At 30.7% G+C, this 20859-nt stretch overlaps 1 protein-coding gene across 1 annotated transcript; it reads right to left on the reverse strand.

The window, feature by feature from the left end:
- Positions 1–7711: 7711 nt before the first annotated feature.
- Positions 7712–10132, reverse strand: LOC115712518 (cyclin-D1-1). Its single transcript, XM_030640805.2, has 5 exons — positions 9357–10132; positions 9179–9265; positions 8778–9096; positions 8546–8667; positions 7712–8126 (listed from the first exon to the last, which is right to left on the reverse strand). The coding sequence occupies exons 1-5, from the start codon at positions 9642–9644 to the stop codon at positions 7983–7985; spliced, it is 960 nt and encodes a 319-aa protein (XP_030496665.2). The 5' UTR covers positions 9645–10132; the 3' UTR covers positions 7712–7982.
- Positions 10133–20859: the final 10727 nt, after the last annotated feature.

A 20859-nucleotide genomic window follows, 5' to 3' on the forward strand; every position in this document is an offset into this window, starting at 1 on the left:
CCCTTTTCACATACTTGATCCTGTTTATTGTGTTGTCAACACATTGGAAATTAAACATGACTATGTGAATAAAGATTCCTAGATTTATCGGACACAGGGTTTTACTGATATGACAATCTACAACAGAGTTTACTTGCATTTGGAGAAGTGTTATGTTCTTTCTAGAGCATTGGTTAAAGTAAAGCTCAGGTTGGGTGCATGGAGTATGCATCGGAAGGGACCGACATTGAACTTTGACATAGATTTATTAAACTTACCGTAATATCTATTCAAGTCAATATCGCCTAGTTGATCCTAGATCAAATGATCTTAATCCTGATATGATTAGGTTCAATCTCAAGAGTTTTATTCGTGTTCTTTGATTTGTTAGTTAAGCCTACTTTTGGGTCAGGGTGATACGTACATTTTGGGAACACGGTAGTGCAATTGAGTGGGAGCGCTAACATAAATATGGAATCTATAGCTTCTATCTGGCGAATAGAAAGTAAAGGATGATTTCCTTTGAGCTTGACCAAACGAAAATAAATGGTGGAGTACTCATTTCACATAGCTGAAATATTATTTATACGGGGTTAAGTGTTTTAAGGATAAAATACATTGTAGGGTGTTACGGTAATCTAATCCCTTTACAGTGTAGATCATTCATATAGAGGATCATTGATCAAATTAGGATTATAACAATGGATAACTAATGACGTGTCTATATGGTGGAACATATAGAGCGTTCTATATATTGAGAGTGCAATTCTAAGTTCTATGCGTGGATTCAATGAAGAATTAATAAGTCAGTGAATTTAGGTTATAAATTCTTGATTTGCTTATTGGAAGCTCGGTTATATAGACCCATGGTCCCCCCACTAGTTGAGGCAATATTACTTGTAAGACTCATTTAATTTGTTTTGATTAATCAATTATAATTCTCAAATTAGACTATGTCTATTTGTGAAATTTTCACTAAGTAAGGGCGAAATTGTAAAGAAAGAGTTTTTAGGGCATATTTGTTAATTAAGATACTTTGTATGGTTCAATTAATAAATATGATAAATGACAATATTATTTAATAATTATTTATAGTTATTAAATAGTTAGAATTGGCATTTAAATGGTTGAATTTGAAAATTGGCATTTTTGAGAGAGTAAGATGCAGAATTGATAAACCTGCAAAATTTGCAAAAGTGAGGCCCAAATCCATATAGACTTGGCCGGCCACTTTTATAAGAAATATCATCTGATATTTTCATTATTTTAATGCCAAATAATTCAAGCCTAACCCTATGTGGTATGCTATAAATAGATAGTGAAGGCTTCTGGAAATATACACTTTTAACATCTTGTTTCCTTCAGAGAAAAAAACCTAAGCCTTCTCTCTATACCTAGCTGCCACCCTCTTCTCTCTCTTTCTTCTTCATTTTAAATTTCGAACCTCTTAGTGATAGAGTAGTGCCCACACACAGCAAGTGATACCTCAATCATAGTGAGGAAGATCGTGACGAAAGACATTCAACAAGAAGGAGATTCAACACTAAAGAAAAGAGAGAAAGAGATCTAGGTTCAAATCTTGATAATACCCTGCGACAGAAAGGATACAAGGGTTAGAGATCTGAATGGAAGGAGACATATTATTCCGCTGCACCCAATGTAAGGTTTCTCATACTTTATATGTGTTTAATTTATAATCGTTTTAGAAGTTCATATTTAGGGTGTTAATCAACATACTTGTGAGTAGATCTAAGATCCTGGTAAAATAATTTCTAACACCTTGTGCTGTTCTCACACTTGACATCCAATAGGGCAATCCCTTATCACAAGTTGTACTCACCCATGATAGGATAACCTGCAAGTAAACCCATACAAGCAGCTAAAAACATATCCTGCAGTGCTATACTCACACCAGCAGCATAAAACATATCCTATAAGTGTTATTCTCACACAAACAGTCAAAAATCTTATCACTATCACACACTAATAACTTTAGCATAACACAATCCACCATTGAATAAAAAACATGTAAATACAATCCCATAATACAGTTGTATGTTTTAACATACACCCTGTGCACAAATGTCCACTCTTCTTACCTTAGTTGTTAAGAACACCTTCTTGCTACTCCAAGCACCTCAATGAATTTTCTTGTTGAGGACAAGATCCTCAAATCCCGATGCTTAAGACTTGTTATCTCGTCACTACTACCTATAACAACACATGGTTCAAGGCCCTAACATTAAAATTCGTACTCTTACAGTACAACAGAATGATCACTATTTTTGACCAACAACTATACTAATTCAGTAAAAGTTGTCTTCATAAAGATTATAGGAAATTTTATTATCTTTCCAATGATATAAAGATCATTAAAAATAGATTAAAACTGAGGGAGTTATGATTGTTTTACTGAAACTATTTCTGAGCAGAAATATGGAGTAACGAATTACACGGCTTAGCAAAAATACAAATTTTTGACATTGAATGGTTCAGAACTAAAAGATAACATCTTCATCAAAGTTTTAGGAAATTAAATTTCCTTTTTAATGATACCAAAATCTTTGAAATTGGAATTATATTCAAAGATATATTACAATTTTACCAAAACAGTTTTGCAAGAACAAGATTCTAGAAACGAATCACATGATATTGAAAAAAACTAACTTTTTGACATAGTATGACTTTGAACTAACAAAAGTTTCTTCATAAAACTTATGGGAAATCGAATAAGCTTTAAAACCATATATAGATTATTAAAAATGAATGAGAATTGAGTGAGTTATTGTATTTTAAGTGAAAGTACTTTTTCTGAAAATATAAAGAAAACGAATTACAACAATAGCAGAAAGATAATATTTTTCGACATAGAAGAACACCGAATTGGTTATTAGTTTCTTGATAAAAATTTTAGATCATCGAATAAGCTTGCCAACGATACAAAAATCTCTAAAAACGGATCAATATTAAGAGAGATATCAACACTTTACTGAAACTTGTTTTTTCTGAAAACGAAAAATATAATAGGTTCGAACCTTAGATAACATTTAGCATTATTGAGCAAGAAAATATTTCATACCTCTTCCCAACTTTCTATTTGATGTCTCAAGCCCGCAAGCCTTGATTATAAATCTAAAACTTTAAGAATGAATGTAGAAAAATAAGAAGAAGTGTGGAAGGTTTGAGAGGAGCAACCATGAAGAAGAATGAAGCTTTGACTAATTGGTTTGGAAAGAAAAACTAAAACTATGATAGTTTAGGGTTTGATAAAAAATATGTACTGAAGATTATGAGATTCTGTATTCTAATAGGTTTAGGTTAACTAAAAATAATAATATATAATAAAATGCTTAAATATTATTAAATCAACAAATATCTAATTTTGTTAAATTTTAAAAATAAGTCATCTATCTCGCAACTTTAGGCTCAGTTTTCACCTAGAAAACTTCCGAATTATGATATTACTATTTCTACAAAATTTATAGATCTTTGAATTATCTTTCCAACTCCACTGGAGTCACCTCAATCGAAGTTCTAAAACTCTAGAGATGATCATTTTACTAAAACAGTTTTTAATACTGCGAATTTATCCAAACCTACGAATTTTTTTAACATTAATTCCATTATAATGTTATTTCATGCACTCATACAATAAATTAAACCCACTAAATAATCTATAAAAATCTAATAGACTTTCATATTGAGCTTTAATTGAGTAATTATCCTAATTTGTAAAAACACCATAATTTTACCTTGACACTTACTATAATTTCAACTATGTTTAGAAATCTATCAATACTATTCTAAGCAATTATCTCTTTTCATTATTAGTAGAAATAAATAAAATACTTATTCTCACACAAATTGTATAACAAATAAATTTAAAATATATGTATATTTTTGTCGGGTATTACAGATATGCTGTTTTTTATGGAGGAAACCTTGTCTCCTGGTCAGCTAAGAAACAACCTGTGGTCGCTCGTTCAAGCACAGAAAGTGAGTTTCGTGCCTTGGCAAACTATGCTGCTGAAGTAAAATGGATAACCTCTATTCTCCATGAACTTCATGTTCCTCTGCCATCTGCTCCTATAATATGGGTCGACAATCAAGGAACTGCAAGTCTTGCAGCTAATCCTGTGTTCCACGCACGATCCAAATACATTGAGATAGACTTACATTTCGTACGAGATCTAATTCTGGCCAAGACAATTGAAGTTCGATATGTCCCTTCAATAGACCAAGTGGCTGATATCTTGATTATCTTGATAAAGGCATTGACCAAAGACAGATTTCTCTACCTCAAAACCAAACTCCAATGTGTCCTACACCATTTCGTTTGAGGATACTAGAGAATATGATTAATTTTATTCTATTATTTTTTTGTTTTGTGTAACGTCCCCGCTTCAAGCCTCCATTGGGTCCTTACACCCACGGAATGAATGGCTCTTATACACGAGTACGCCACTCTGACTACTTCCTGGATTGATGACTGACCCTACAGACCAACACGAGTGTTTCCAGCGTGCTTTGTCCTCACTCACACGCTTCCTAGGAAAACTTCTTAGGAGGTCACCCATCCTTGAAATTTCTCCAGGCCAAGCACGCTTAACTGTAAAGTTCTTTCGAGATGGGCTACCAAAAAACAAGATGCACCTTGTTGATATAGGTAGTAGCAATCAATCCATTTAAGCTCTCTTCAACTGGGCAGTCCCATAGCTACACAGCCTTAGAATCATCCCACTTGACCTTCCCCAGGCGGTGTGGGATTGCACAGCTTACCCGGTATTTCCCCTTACGGATCACGGGACTACTGACTGTCACAATCACCCCCCCTTACGGGGTCCGACGTCCTCGTCGACCACACTTCCGGCTGGGTCAAGGCTCTGATAGCATTTGTAACGCCCCCGCTTCAAGCCTCCATTGGGTCCTTACACCCACGGAATGAATGGCTCTTATACACGAGTACGCCACTCTGACTACTTCCTGGATTGATGACTGACCCTACAGACCAACACGAGTGTTTCCAGCGTGCTTTGTCCTCACTCACACGCTTCCTAGGAAAACTTCCCAGGAGGTCACCCATCCTTAAAATTGCTCCAGGCCAAGCACGCTTAACTGTGGAGTCTTTCGAGATGAGCTACCGAAAAACAAGATGCACCTTGTTGATATAGGTAGTAGCAATCAATCCATTTAAGCTCTCTTCAACTGGGCAGTCCCATAGCTACACAACCTTAGAATCATCCCACTTGACCTTCCCCAGGCGGTGTGAGATTGCACAGCTTACCCGGTATTTCTCCTTACGGATCACGGGACTACTGACTGTCACATTTTGTTTTGTCAGAGTTAGTTACAGTTGTGACTGTTGTAACAACTCTTTCAAGTGTTTTATGCCTATAAATAAAGATCAAGAGCTCATTATATGGCTCAAGCTTTTACAAGACTTTGTAACTAAATATTTTTCACTGTGTTCAGTGATAGCCTTGTATTGATAAGCTTCTACAAAGAATAATATTTAATATTTTTGTTACTGTGTGAGACTTTAATAAAAGAAGAAATATATATTGCAGATTCCAAAAACATATATAGTAAGAAACCAACTAATTAATCAAGCCTTATTTTCTTACTCACGTACGTTCATATTGTAAGACCATTTTATTAAGGGAAAATAGCGACATAAGTACCCAAAGTTTCATATTTATATGACTTAAATACCCAATCTTTTTTTTAGTGGCAAAAGTGCACAATGTTCACTTCTGTTAGTATTTGTTAGTACCCAATTCAATTCCGTTAGTTTTTGTACACGTGTACAACTCATATTAATTCACCAATTTACTAATATGACTTTTGTTTTTATCTCATCATTTTACATTTTAGTAAATGAGTGAATTAATTTGAATTGTACGCGTGTACACAAATTGACAGAATTGAATTTGGTACTAATAAATACTAACAGAAGTGAACATTGTGTGCTTTTGCCACTAAAAAAAAGTTTGAGTACTTAAGTCATATAAATATGAAATTTTAGGTACTTATGTCGCTATTTTTCCATTTATTAATGTTGTATTCTCATCTCAGTAGTTCCAAACATCATTCATGTTATTTGACGTACTCGTATGTAAAACAAAGTGAGTAAAAGTGGGGTATACTACTAGTACAAGAACAACTCTCGATATATAGTGACAACTTTTTTTTTTTTCTGAAACATATATAGTGACTTAACATGGTATATAAATAATTTAAGCAAAAAAATATATATGAGTATAAATATAAAATATATAGATAATTTTTTATGATTGTTTTTCTTTTTTCTTTTTAAGTTATTGACCCCTCCTTATTGGACATGAGCAAGGCTCATCATAGAAGCTTCATATTTCACATCATTCCAATTTCCACGTAGTCATTATCGTGAAAGCTCTTGGTTTTAATTCTCTGATATTTTTTTAAAAATAAAATTAAATTAAAATAAGTGGTGTTGCATCTCCCTTTCACCATAAGAAAAGGGTTTTGATAAAAGACAACTAATTTAGGGCCTTCGTGGAAATAATTTTAATGGCTAATTATGATTTTTGTTTTTGAATTTTGACATGTATTAAATCATGCTTTCTGAATTTTTTTTGTTGTTAAAAATTCTTCCTGAACTATTGAGATTGTTAGATTTAAGGACTTTTGTTTAATTTCTATCAATTTTACTGTTTTAGTGATTGTTTATGTACTAAACCATGCTCCCCAGACTTTGATATCTACCAAATCATGCCCTTCAAACTTAAATATATATACTAAATCATGCCCCTGAATTTTCATCCATGTTAGAATTTTTTTACTAAAATTAGACAAAAGTCCTTAAATCTAACAATCTTAATAGTTCATGAGGAATTTTTAACGGCCAAAAAAGTTCAGGGAACATGATTTGGTACATGTCAAAGTTCGGGAGAAAAAATTACTAATTAGCCAATTTTATATCCGAGCACTTTCCCAACTACCTACTTATTCTTAAAATGGTTTTTTAATCTTATATCAATTTGTGTTTTTCAAACATATATATTTGTTTCTCTTTGAACCTTTTCAATTTCAAAATCATTTAAGTTATTTTAAAGTTAATTATATTTATGTCACTCTTTTGATGAAGGCATTAAATGCTTTTAATTTGATGCAAAGAATATGTCACATGAAACTCTTTTCTTGGACTCACTCACTTGATATAATTTCTAATTTTGTTCCTTAATCTTGTAGGATTCTTTGTCCTTTTTATTTTATTTGCATATTATTCTTGTTTTAAGCTTGATGATCATAAATGATATTTCGCGGCTCTATATTTCTTTTAAAGCTTTTAAAAACTATTAATGATAAATGAAGGTTTTATTATTTGTAAACTAGCTTAACTTATCATTAAATATTTGGAGAAATAAATGATGAATTAAATTAGTAGTGTATTTTCACATAAACAGAGTGAAATCAAAGGCATTTATCTGCCCCTAACTCTAAAGATGCAATTTAATCGGATGGGGCAAGGCACTGCGGTGTTGTAATTTTTTTTTTAGAAATACGATTGAGAGTTTCAGAAAACACAATTCGAAAGGTGTCACGTAGTGAATGACTAATAATTTTTTAAAAATTATTAAATTAAAATATATAAAATGCGGTATTTATATTAATATAAGTGTGAAACTCTTCACTATACATTACTTTTAACTCTGAAGGAACGAGAACAATGTAGGCATCATTGCAACATTGATTTACAGAGTGAGAACAATGTCAACATATGCATTCTTACACCAATCAATTATTTGAAACCAACAAAAACATTAAAAACCTCTTTTTTTCCCTTTTCTTTTTGCTAGTTAAAGTGGGATGTATTAAGCTGAATAATCCTCACAAAATCACCTTACAAAAGTCACACTTTTTTTTTCAGGGGTCACACTCAATTTTTAGCAAAAAAATTAAACACACAAAAAAATGAAATTAACTTCAAGAATTGTAAAAAGGCAAATGTTTTTTTTTTTAAATCAAGTTCCTGTCACCCCAATCTTGGAAGGTTCAACCTCAAGCAAGCTAACACAAGTAGGCTCTGGTTTCAATTTCGGCCTCTTCATCTGTGGCAATGGGCAGATACTATGCTTCATAAGGTTGTAACATTTTCTAACTCTTTCCTGCACCAATTCAGAACTAAACTCAGAACAAAACTTATCCAATATCTAATAAGTTTCTTAAAAAAAAAACACTAAGTTAAAAAGTTTGATTTTTCTACATGTATGTGTACTTTTACCAAAACATACTATGCTATATATGGTAAATATGTGAATGTGAAGGTAAAATCCAAAACCATGCAATAAGGTCTTTTTCACATATTTGTAATGTGTGGTACCTTACATTTTTCTTGATACTTGTCAGTTTAGGGTGATCATGAACATGAGAACATCATTTTTTTTTTTTGCAATATTTTATTTTGATTTTAGTCAATAACTCACAAGAATCCAATTTTTGTTTTGTAATTAGACTAAGCTAATGTGAACCATGTGAGGCAGCAGAGTTAGACTATCATTTATTAGGAGCAACAAACAGAACTTACTCTGCTCACTCTGTGGTGGAAGCATCCCCATATCTGATCATACTCATCAATGTACTGCTCAGCTGCACAGATCACGGCGGCTGCACCTATCGTCGACGGCGAAAACTCGAGGAATTCTATCACTGGTGAAGAAATTTTTCAATGTTTTGAGTTACAAAATGATACGACATATAGTCATAATAGTGATGAAATTTATTCAAATCAGAGTATTGGTTTTAGAATATTAATTTACCTTGGCATGTTAGTACAATGATATTTGAGGTATGAGAGATTAGAATGTGATGATGATTTTGATATTCTGATTGAAACCCAATACTTGAAAGTTTCCATATGAAGTAATGGACAAAATCAAAAGGTGTTACTAAGTGTAATCTCCATTTGAGATTAGCCATTACAATGAGCTCCATTCTCTGAATTGTTTTGGGCTCAAACATGAATTTGGGCTCTTTTGTTTGTAAATCTAGTAGAAGTGGAACACTTATTTCTTCCATTTTAGCAGCTAGAGAAAGACAAGTCACTGATAACAACTGTGAAGGCCAACCTTTACCTTTCTGCATTGATACAAAAAACTTTGATATATACTATGCTATACTATCAAACTCATACATATAATATATATTTATATATAATTACCGGTAATGTCGTTGAGAGAAGAAAACGGTCGTAATAATTGACTGAAAGATATGCTGTTTCAGGCCTAAACTGGTAGTAAGCATGAACCTAACAGAGTAGTAAGAGAGTAAATAACACTAATAACAATACAAACGAATATTTTACCATAAAAAAGAGAGAGAGATTTATATATTTCCACCTTTAATATCCAATTGACAGCCTCTACTCGAGCTGAGACAAACCCAGAATCGTTTCTAAACCGTAGGATCATATCAGAATCCAAAACTTGAAGTTGATCAACTTCAGAATCAAAGGAGTTAACAATAGAAGTCGCCTCATTGTGTAGAAAATCTGAATTTGAGGAAAGAATATGGTCATTAAAGCTGGAAACCTGATGTGATATAACGACATCATCATAATCATCATCACTAGCTTCTAATTCGTTACAATATAAATCAAAGTTTGAATAATCTTGGGATAAAGACATAGTTATGTAGCCAAAATAGTACTATAGCTAGTAGTGTTCTACTTCTGTTGTTAAAACAGAGACTCTTGTGCCATTTTTTTTCTCTTTCTTTTGTATCAAAATTTTTAGTTAGAACTGAATATATTATACTCATAAGAGTACATCATATCAGGTACAAATAGCCACAGCTGGCGGATTTAAAACCCTAATTTCTTTGACGCGAGTTCAATCAATTTTTGCATGAAACTTCGTTTAGAACAATGCCAAACTAGTAGGGTCAGGTCCCTCTGTTTTTGTTTTGGTATGCTATTTTTAAAAATAATAAAATATAAAAATTAAATGAATCAAAAAATAATAAAAAAAAATTGCTGATTGATCTCTTCATGGTTCGAGAATAATTATGTACAGTGAAAGAAAGAAAACTATAATGATTGTGAGATAGAATATATAAAAGGGAAAGAAGAAGAAGAATAAGAAAAAGTCATACTAGCTTAGGCCTATGCCCTATAGCAACCTACATATATATAAATACAACTATTTTTTTTTTGAGTGTAGCGTAATGGTATTTTACAATCATTTAATAGCTTAATAGCTTCAAGGTCCTAGGTTCGAACCCATGACCTCTCCCTTTTTCCCATCCCTCCCTCACCACTAAGCTAGCCTTAGTGGCTATAAATACAACTATAGTATATAGGGAAAAATGAATAAAAATAATGGAATTTGATTCGTGGTAAGTATGGTCAATTGAGATATCGATGAAAAGAGAGCCAAAGTTAAAAATGTACTATGCATGCATGAATAATATGTTACAGTTCACATGGTTTTCCTCTTCTAAAGGTCAGTATTGATCAGTAATAGTTGGAACTCATTTTGAATAAGTAGTAATAATGTCGTTTTCTTTTTCCGTCTTATTTGTCTGTGTTTTTTACGTGATTATTTAGAAATTAGTGTATTTATATATTTCTTAACATTGATTTAGCAAAACCTGATTGAGTGGACAGACAAGGAAAATAAAGAAAACTTGACAAATTAATACGATCTTAAACTTTGTTCCATTCAACACAATAATAAGCATTGTTGTGACAGTGAGATGGAAAAAATTTCATTACTTCTTATATCGGGATTGGGAGGACAAAAGTCAACCATTATTTTTATAATCTTTAGTTTTAATTTTATACATTTTCTATTCTACCCCACATATTTATTTACTGCTCTTATATTTAAATTTAACTCTAAGTTGTAAATTAATATTTAAATTTAATTTTTAATGGTAATAATATCTAAGTTATAATTTAAAACTTCTGTAGTTACCTGATTGTTAAGTAAATTGCCACGCGATAATCTCTGATTGGTCCATATCATTAAATTTTAAATTTTTTTTAAAAAAATTAATTTAAATGTACTAATAAAAAATGACACATGACAATAACTTGATATTTAACGGTCAGGTAACTATAAGTTAGGTATTATTACTGCTAAAAATTAAACTTAAATATTTATTTACAAATGAAAATTAAACTTAAGTATTTATACCGCAAATTACTCTTAATTTTAATATCCTACTTCACAAACTATTAATGATATTCCAGAACTTTAATACAGTATTTGAGAAATTACCTTCTTCACACTTTTATGTCAGGGTAAATTTAAGGAGCTTGTATATATTTTCAGCATATATATTTTGAAATATAAAAAATGATCTTTATAAAATATATGTAAAGAGTGTCAATTTTAAAATTGGGCTACAATTCAACGGGACTCTAAGCCAGGGCCTGTCCTGGCCAAACCAAAACCGTTGGATGATTTTCAAAAATGTCCATGATTTTGAAAAGAAAAAAAAATACAACATACGGTATAAAATTACTGAAATATGTGGGGCATAATAATAAATACGAAATTTATTTTAGGTTAATTACCTCATATATTATTTTTTTTTAACTTTATTTTTTTCAAATTGATGGTTTGAGTTGCTTCAGTGATTTCTACGTGTGGATTTTAGTTACAATTTAAGTTGTTTTGTTAGTTGCTATATAGAATTTTATGTGGATTTTCATAAAAATACAAAAAAAAAAAAAAAAAAAAAAAAAAAAAAAACTACTTTTGAAGTGTAAAATTAGGAAAACATCCTTTTATTAATTTACTGTAAACAGAATTTACAAATTTGTAACAATACAATTTTTTTTCTGTAAGTTAAGTTTACACATTAATAACTAAAGTTTTCAAATTTGTAACGATATGCGACAATTTTATAAATAATATTTATGAACTATATACAAAAATGTTCTTCCAAAAAAAAAATATATCTATAGAAAAATGTTAGAAATTGTTATAGAATTTTTACAAACTGTTATTTTTTGCATTAATTTAAGGGATAATTACATGAGACACTATTTTTTGTGAAAAAAATTACATTTTTACGTTTATAGATTTTTTTTATATATTTTTACGGTTTTCCATAAAAACAACACGAAAACAACAAGAAAACTACATAAAAATAACATGAAAATAACATCTAAATAACATCAAAACAACAACAAAAAATAACATGCAGATAACAAAAAATCAACAACAAATTAACAAGAGTACAACATTAAAAAACCGTATTTTCTGTAAATAAAGTCAAAAAAATCGTAAAAATATTTAAAATTCTGTAAAACTGTGTTTTTGTAATTTTTTTTATTGTTTTTGTGTATTTATGAAATAATCCCTTAATTTAATTTTAGGAATAGTTTTTTTTTTAACATATAACTACATTTAATATCTATTGTGACCATTTACTAAAAATCTAATTGTTGACATACATTCAAAATTTTATAAACTTTTGTATTAAATAAATAATTATGTAATAAAACAAGCAAGCAATACAATTGATTATAGTCAATAAATTATATTTCTCGCGTTGATATAATATAAGAAAATGTGGTTTTATAATAGCAACAAGAAATAAAACACCAAAGCAATTAAAAGTAGAAAATGATAATGAAATGATGATCATCAACACAAAAATCGAAATTGGTTAGGAAGGAATCAAATGATGATGAATTGACAAACTATGTATGAATCATATATATAGTTAGTTGGCAACGCTTCACGGCCGTAATTAGCCACATGGCTACATGGCTACATCATCCACGGCCGTAATTAGCCACATGGCTACATGGCTACATGTACACCAATGGAGACTAGCTCCAACAATCTTTCTACAGATCGAAAACAATAGCTCTCACAACTCACTCTCTTTATTTATTTATTATTATTTATGTATTTGTTTTATGAAAACAACTCTTTCTAATATACCATTGAAATATATATATTGAATTAACTTTGTACAAAGTGACTGATATAGAGCCTTATATACTCATTTAGCTAACTAGGACACCAACTTAATAGTCATCGAATAACCAACTTAACTAACTTCTTAGTTAATTCATGAATATCAACTTTGAGTGGTTAGTATTTTAACTCATTGTAATATTTGAGTTTTTAGATTTATTCATTACGACTTACCATGCAGTTTATTTTACAAACTAACCAATATTTACATTTTAAAAACTCAGTAGTACAATTAAATGGGAGTTTAAAGATTGTTGTAACCACAAATAAGTATGAACCTGATTATATAAAATTTGATTAGAGGTGAGTATAATAAGGCACATAAATACTACATTAATACAATATCATGTATAATAGTATACCACAATCTATATCTATATATGTGTTCAAAAAAAAAAAATCTATATCTATATATTGTTGGAATGTGGTTCGAGCCATGTAAGTTCATTATATATAAGAAGATTATATTAAATGTGGCTATTTAAAGGAAATTTAAATTTTTAGTTTAATAATTTTTTTTATAAAGTTAATGGTTAAAACTAACACTAACACTGTTAAATTAATCACTTATTTTTTAAAAAATAAATCTTAATTTAAATTTAAATTAGATATTAATTTAATTAATTAATCATACTTTATAATAAATTTACTAGTTATGTTGTTTAAAATATCTAAATTTATTTACTTATTTTATTGTTTAATAAAATTAATTAGATATATTTTTATATATATAAATCTAAAATTAGATTAAATTTGATATATTTTAAAAATATAATTAAATTGTATTAAATTTAATTTTAATTATTATTATTATTATTTAATTTAATAATTAAGTAATAACATTAAGTAAATATGCATTGCATGTTATTAATACTTAATATTAATAGTATATTATATATAAGTCAATATACGACCTAAATTTCCCAAATTAATTTACTCTAGTCCCAATAGGTTTGGATGCAAACCATTAAATATACATGCCTTTCTAAAATAAAACTATAAATGAGCTTGGAGGAATAATAACCGATTTTTGAAGTCTTTGGGTCAACATCAAGCTAATTTATAAATTCCAAGTATATAAATTAAAATATCATTCATTTTATGAAAGTAAAATAAAATAAACTAAATTTGAAAAGATAATAGAAGGGAAAGGGATGTGGACCAAGGTTTGAATTAAAAGTTGAAATGATGATGATGAGGGTAAAGCAAAGACCCTAGCTACTATAAGGGGTATGGAGACAATATTTGGTGGTGGAAATGTAATTCAATGGAATTTGGCTCATTTATCTATAAATTTACATATATTATAGTCATTATATACATATTGCAAGTGTAACAACTAATTTGGTGTACTTTCATTATAATATGGTGTGGTGATGCTAATGGCTTTTCAGCACCATTCTTCATCAATCCTACTTTGACCACTAACCTCTCTTTCTCTTACCACAAAACCATTATCTATCTACACTGTCTATACTTTATAGCATACTTTCCATAGTTGTTTTAAAAAATTAATGCATTAATGCACAATCCATTATATGATCATGCAAAAATCATCTATTTTTTTTTTCAAATAAATAACCTTAAGGTGCTTTCTATACAACTTTTTTTTCTTCTTTTCACGCACTTAAGTAAACACAATAAATTTAGAATTTCTTTTCATATACCTTTCAAAAGAATATTGCTATTAGACACTAGTGGTGCCTAGCAGTTTCTCGACATGTTACGTTACAATTGGCTAACGATACTCCCTAAAAGCTATTATATTAAATTATATGGGACCCGATACTTAGTTGGACCAATAGCAATATTGACACATAGGAAGGTGCTAGGCACCACAGGTGTCTTTTAGCATTTCTCCTTTCAAAATAATTTATTATAAAATTATCAATTACTTTTTACTCTTTTTTCTTTTAAAAAAAAATAGACCTCAATAAAACTTTAATGGCAAGTTTACTTAAAAGGAGTGTGAATGAATGTTATGATATTGATTCTCATACAAATTAAGGGAAAAACAAAGGGAAAGGTTCTCTCCCATTTTTATAGGGAATACATTTATCTTTTCTAACTTACTTTATTTTAATTTTAATTGTATTAATTAAAAATGAAAAAGATAAATATGTTTTTTAAAAATCTATGAACAGAAAATAATTACATGTTCTAATAATGACAATTTTATCAAATTAAAGCATTACGATTACCTTTTTTAGTTATGTGAATAAAATAATATGATTCTAGTTTTATTTTCGAAGAGTTTAGTAAACAGCATAAGAAAAAAATTTCCGATTATTTTCTATTTTAAACTAATTCATTTTTCTCATTGATTATTCTGATTCCAATTACAGTTTAATAAACGCGCCATAAGAGTAAACCTAGTGAAAAAAATCTCAAAATAGAAAAGAGTGTGCAACACACTATTAGCAATCCTCACACAAATATTAAAAGAGATAATACAAAAACAATTACAAATGAGCAAGGATATCCCTAATAATGCATCTCGAATACAACTAATACATATGGCAATTATTGATAGCACGAACCACATTGACACAATCAGATTCAATGACCACTGCATGATACCTAAGTCGTGAGCACAACAATGTACTGGAATAAACTTTCAAGACTTTATCAACAATGGGCTCCAATAACCCATTCCATGACCAGGTACTAGAGGCAAGAACAGTACTGTGAGAATCACGAAGTACCACCCCAACTTCAGTCTTCTTGGCATCAGATCAAGCCCTGCATTGCAATTCAGTTTCATCACACCTGACGTCAGTCTCTCCCAACATCACACCACCAGCGGCTTCCTGATCACAGTATGTCAATGAGAGCAGGGCGCCCATTGGCAGTCAGGTGCCAATTCAAAAAAGAAAGGCTCCAATTGATGACAAGCTGATCTGGAAGCAAGGACTTCTCATTCAGAAAAATGTTTACCGAATGTGCCATAAGAAAACAATGAATTTTTCAAAATATGCAAGAGATATTATCCAAACATATTAATAAAAGCGCATAAAAGTCCATTACAATGTAAAGTGGTATGTGCATGGAATTATTTCAGTAGTAATAGTATAAATTTATGTATGTACATATATAAAATAACATAAATATGTTTATATATATAATCAGGTACATGAATTTTAAAAGGTTAATTTGGATTTTTGTCTTTGAACTTTTTTTGTTGTTAAAAATTCTTATCAAACTATTGAGATTGTTGGATTTGAAAACTTTCGTCTAATTTTACTAAAGAAAATTTGACGTGGATGAAAATTTAACATCCGATATTGGTAAACTTTGTCAATGCTCTGGAAAGGGAATAACACTTATCCAAAGGTGTAAGCATACATTATCGTTGATGATCATGTCAGTTTTAATTCAGTGAACTGATAAATCATGAGACTTAAACTTTTGAACATATAATCATGATTCTATTCCACTGTGTTGATAATACTATAATCATGAACAAATATATATATTCTGGACTTAATAGAATTTATACATTACATATATAATCATGAAATAAATCATGTGAACCATACAACATAAAATGATTTTTGATCTTTCATTAATTAGTAAATGTGATTACACTGAAATAGATTTTATTTAAGGTAAAAAAACCCAACGCTTAGTTCCCCTCATATCAGTAGGAAATCTATGCTCACCTACATTGGATGTATCTTCTCTGAAATTTGGATTCAATGTAACAATCTTAGCCTCAAAGGAGTGAACGCCAATTTAGAGCTATGTGTAAGGATGGTGAATTCAAAGTTTCTCGAGTTTTCTTCTTATTCTTATATTGAGACATGTTGTGGTATTTTCAATGTATCATTAACAAGTAATAGATTCACAAAAAGTGAGGTCGATTCCACGAGGATTGTAGTTAAGTACTTTAAAATTAAATTCTTAATTCTGTATATGGTTAAATAAAATTAAGAGAGAAAATTAAAATAAGAAAACTAGCGGAAGCAGGAAGCAATAAATAAATAAAGGAAATTAACAATTAATAAAAATTAGGGCTTTGATTTCAATTGTATCTATTGACTATGGCTTAATATGATTATCTTCTTATTATCAATTTTTATGCAATAGCAAGTTTACTAAAGTAATTTATAGTCTTCTCATATGTATAAATCTCAATTACATGCAAATTTTCTACTCTCGTGATAAATTAAACATGTTACAGGCATTAAACACGATAACCCTATAATCTATCTAAACCATATAGGTACTCTCGTCCTATATCGAAATTCAGTTCTATTTCACTACAGCATAATCGACACTCCCTTCTCAGATCTTGCATCGAAATCATAAAACAATTAATTGATGACCAGGCAATTAGAAGTAATTAGGTACAAATGAAATAGAATACATAAAAATTGAGGGAAAATAAATCATATATAAACTATAAAACAATATCAAACAATATCCATCTAACCCTAAGCAACTGTTTAGCTACTCATGTTCATGGAAACAAAATTACACATATTAACTTAAGAAAAGAGAAGAAAATAGAGAAGAAAGAATGCTGAAAACCCTCTGAAAAATGTCTCCAGTATTGACTTCAGTCTCTGAAATTCGTACTCATTTTTTGGCTTTTTATCTCCTTCCCACTTTCTTGAAGAAATCAATTGAAAATCACTCTTTATGTAGCCATCGAGGGATTAAAAAGATAGAAAACACACATGCTGAAAATTCTATTCAGCATTGAATTAGGAAACCACACTCGAGCCCATGTGAGATGCTGAAGAGGGGGCGGGCCGCGGCACCCACATTGCTGGGTCGCGACCCGTGTGGCTTTGAAAGGTGGTATGTTGGTTTTTTAATAGGCGGGTCGCGATGCCCACATTACTGGGTCGCGGCCCGTGTGCTCCAGTGCCCACGTGTGCAACGCGTAATATCTTTTTCTTCTGGTTAGGATTCCGATTTTTCACATTGATATTTTTTTGCAATTTTTTTTTTATCTTTTTCTCTTGATATTTTTCAATTATTCTTCTATTTTAAATCTGTAAAAATAAAAGATAACAAGCGTAAAATTACTCCAAACACGATTAAAACTAAATTAAACATATACTAAACTTAATCTAAAATTAGTACTAAAAATAACCTAACAAATTCCTCCAAAACTAAATTTTTACTCGTCCTCGAGTAAAACACTAAATAAACATTAAACAAGTCAATCTCCAAAAACATGAGTAATTTTCAAGTAGCTTCAATAACATGATTATAAAAAATTTCACTTATGCATATAATCCAAAATTTCAGTTCAATTACACCCTTGACAAACTTCAACTTATTTTCATTCAGCTCATGAAACCATAGATTGCAATTAACTAACAATTAGACCACTTTATGCATGCCAATTACAATCATCAATCCACTAAACCCAAATTCCATACGCTTGCAATACTTACTATTCTCCACTAATATAGATTATAATGCACAACCAAAAATCAAAAGATCTTTCTAGGCTTGTACTGTTAGGCTTAGGTAAGGGTAGATAAAATGATCATTTAGGCTTGTCTATACCATAAGCTTCTCCAATCATGTCACCCAAAATATTTGTCACACAATGCCCAATATCCTTTTTTTCTAATTACATGAGAAATATATTTTTCTTTCAATAAGTTTGCAATAATTTTATATTTATCTTTTTTTTTCTAGATTTTGACACTCATTGTCAGATTTTTTTTTTCTTTCAGGTTGTTGTCAATCTAATTTTTTTTTTTTTTCATATTCTCTTAATTCTTACACTTTTCCACGCACACAGAACAAACTTCTCATCCAAACTAAAGATCTACTTATGGTATAATTAGGGTTAAATTTTTGGATATTCAGTGGTTTGTCTTTTTTAGGCTCAATATGTGTAGAAAAATAAAGAATAGGTTAAGGCTCAAAAATGGTAACTAGGATAACATTATAAGGATGGTTTGAAAGGTACAATCGATCCGAAAAATGCCTAAATCACTTTCCTAGTCGTGCATAATTTATTATTTCGCCTCAAATAGCAAGCAAGCAAGTTCTAGAATTTTTTCAAACAACTTTTCACAAGTCAAATTTAACATACATAAATCAATTCAATTACTAGAAAATTACCTAATATGATTCAATGTTCTTTTAAAGATTGAGTCATCTTCACAATTCCCACACAACAGTCTTTTCATACGTCGTTGAAATGTTCGAATGTGTTCTTCAGATTTCCCTTTCTTCTTGTTGGTAGTTACTTCTCGAGTATCCTTTACAACTTCCACTCGACAACAAGAAAGAATTTCGGTTACGGTAAATACCTTGAAAGTCTCTTCTTCTTTTTGAACGCGCAACTTTAACTCCCCCTTCTGCACATCTATTAACGCTCTCCCCGTTGCTAGGAATAGTCTTCCCAAAATGATAGGAATATTCTCATCTTCCTCCATGTCAAGTATTAAGAAATCAGCAGGGAAGATGAACTTACAAACCTTCACTAAAACATCTTTAATTATACCCCGAGGATGAGTCAAAGAACGATCTGTCATTTGTAAAGTCACTGTTGTGGGATTGGCTTCTCCTAATTTTAATCTTTTAAACACAGATAGGGGCATTAAGTTGACACTGGTTCCTAGATCACATAAAGCTTTCGTTTGTATCAAACCCCCTATTGAGCATGGAATATTGAAACTACTTGGGTCTTTTAGCTTGGGTGGTAGTTTCTTTTGCAGAACTACACTGCACTCAGTAAGTGCCACCATCCAAATTCTTCCAACTTCCTTTTCTTGGATAGAATGTCTTTCATGAATTTCAGGTAAGTTGGCATCTATTCAGCATTGAATTGGGAAACCACACTCGAGCCCACGTGAGAAAAAAATAATATATATTTTTGCTGCTGAAGAGGCGGCGGGCCGCGGTGCCCACATTGCTGGGTTGCTGTCCATGTGGCTTTGAAAGGTGGTATGTTGGTTTTTCAATAGGCGGGCAGCGGCGCCCACATCGCTGGGTCGCAACTCGTGTGCTCCAGTACCCACGTGCGTAATATCTTTTTCTTCTGGTTAGGATTCCGATTTTTCACATTGATATTTTTCTACGATCTTTTATCTTTTTTTGTTGATATTTTTCAAATATTCTTCTATTTTAAATCTACAAAAATAAAAGATAACAAGCGTAAAATTACTCCAAACACGATTAAAAATTAAATTAAAAATATACTAAACTTAATCTAAAATTAATACTAAAAATAACCTAGACCAATCTAAAAATGAAGCATAGGTTGGTAGCTCGTCAAAAGAAGCAAGAGGCAAATTTTGTTTTGTTTATAGATGTTTCTTGGCTTCAGGGAATTGGGGAATGGCAACTATCGTGTTTAATCGATCAGATGATTCCTGGGCTTTTAGAGTGCAAATCACGAAAGCTGCCTATGTTTTGGAAGCAGAAACTCGTGCGATTCTGCTTGCTCTCTCATGGGCGCACCAAAGTAATTGGAGTGATATTCATGTTCTCTCTGATTCTCAAGTCCTTATGAATGCTTTGGCAATGGGAAGGTGTCTTCCGAAGTGGTCTTGTTTAAATGTTTATTTGAAAATTTTAGATTTGTGTCCTAATTTTAGAGTCCGTAATATTTCTTTATTAATCGTTCCTTTAACTCAGTTGCAATGGCTTAGCAAAAAAAGCTAGAATGTCTACCTTACCAGCTAGTTTGTATCAAAGAAAGGGACATCTCATTCTCAACTATCTTTTCTAGTTAATGAACTTGAAGTTCTTCCCCCAAAAAAAAAACAGAGGTGAAATTTAACTTTTCTTCTCTAAAGTATATATTTTTTTATGAGTCAATTCCCAGAACCATGTGCCTGTTATATGGGCTTCATGGTACCGTTAATGTTATATAAAGATTTTCCTAAACCATTTTCTAAGATAGGTTCATGAATTGAGATTTCAG

Source organism: Cannabis sativa, chromosome 4, assembly GCF_029168945.1.
Source record: "Cannabis sativa cultivar Pink pepper isolate KNU-18-1 chromosome 4, ASM2916894v1, whole genome shotgun sequence".
NCBI lineage: Eukaryota > Viridiplantae > Streptophyta > Magnoliopsida > Rosales > Cannabaceae > Cannabis > Cannabis sativa.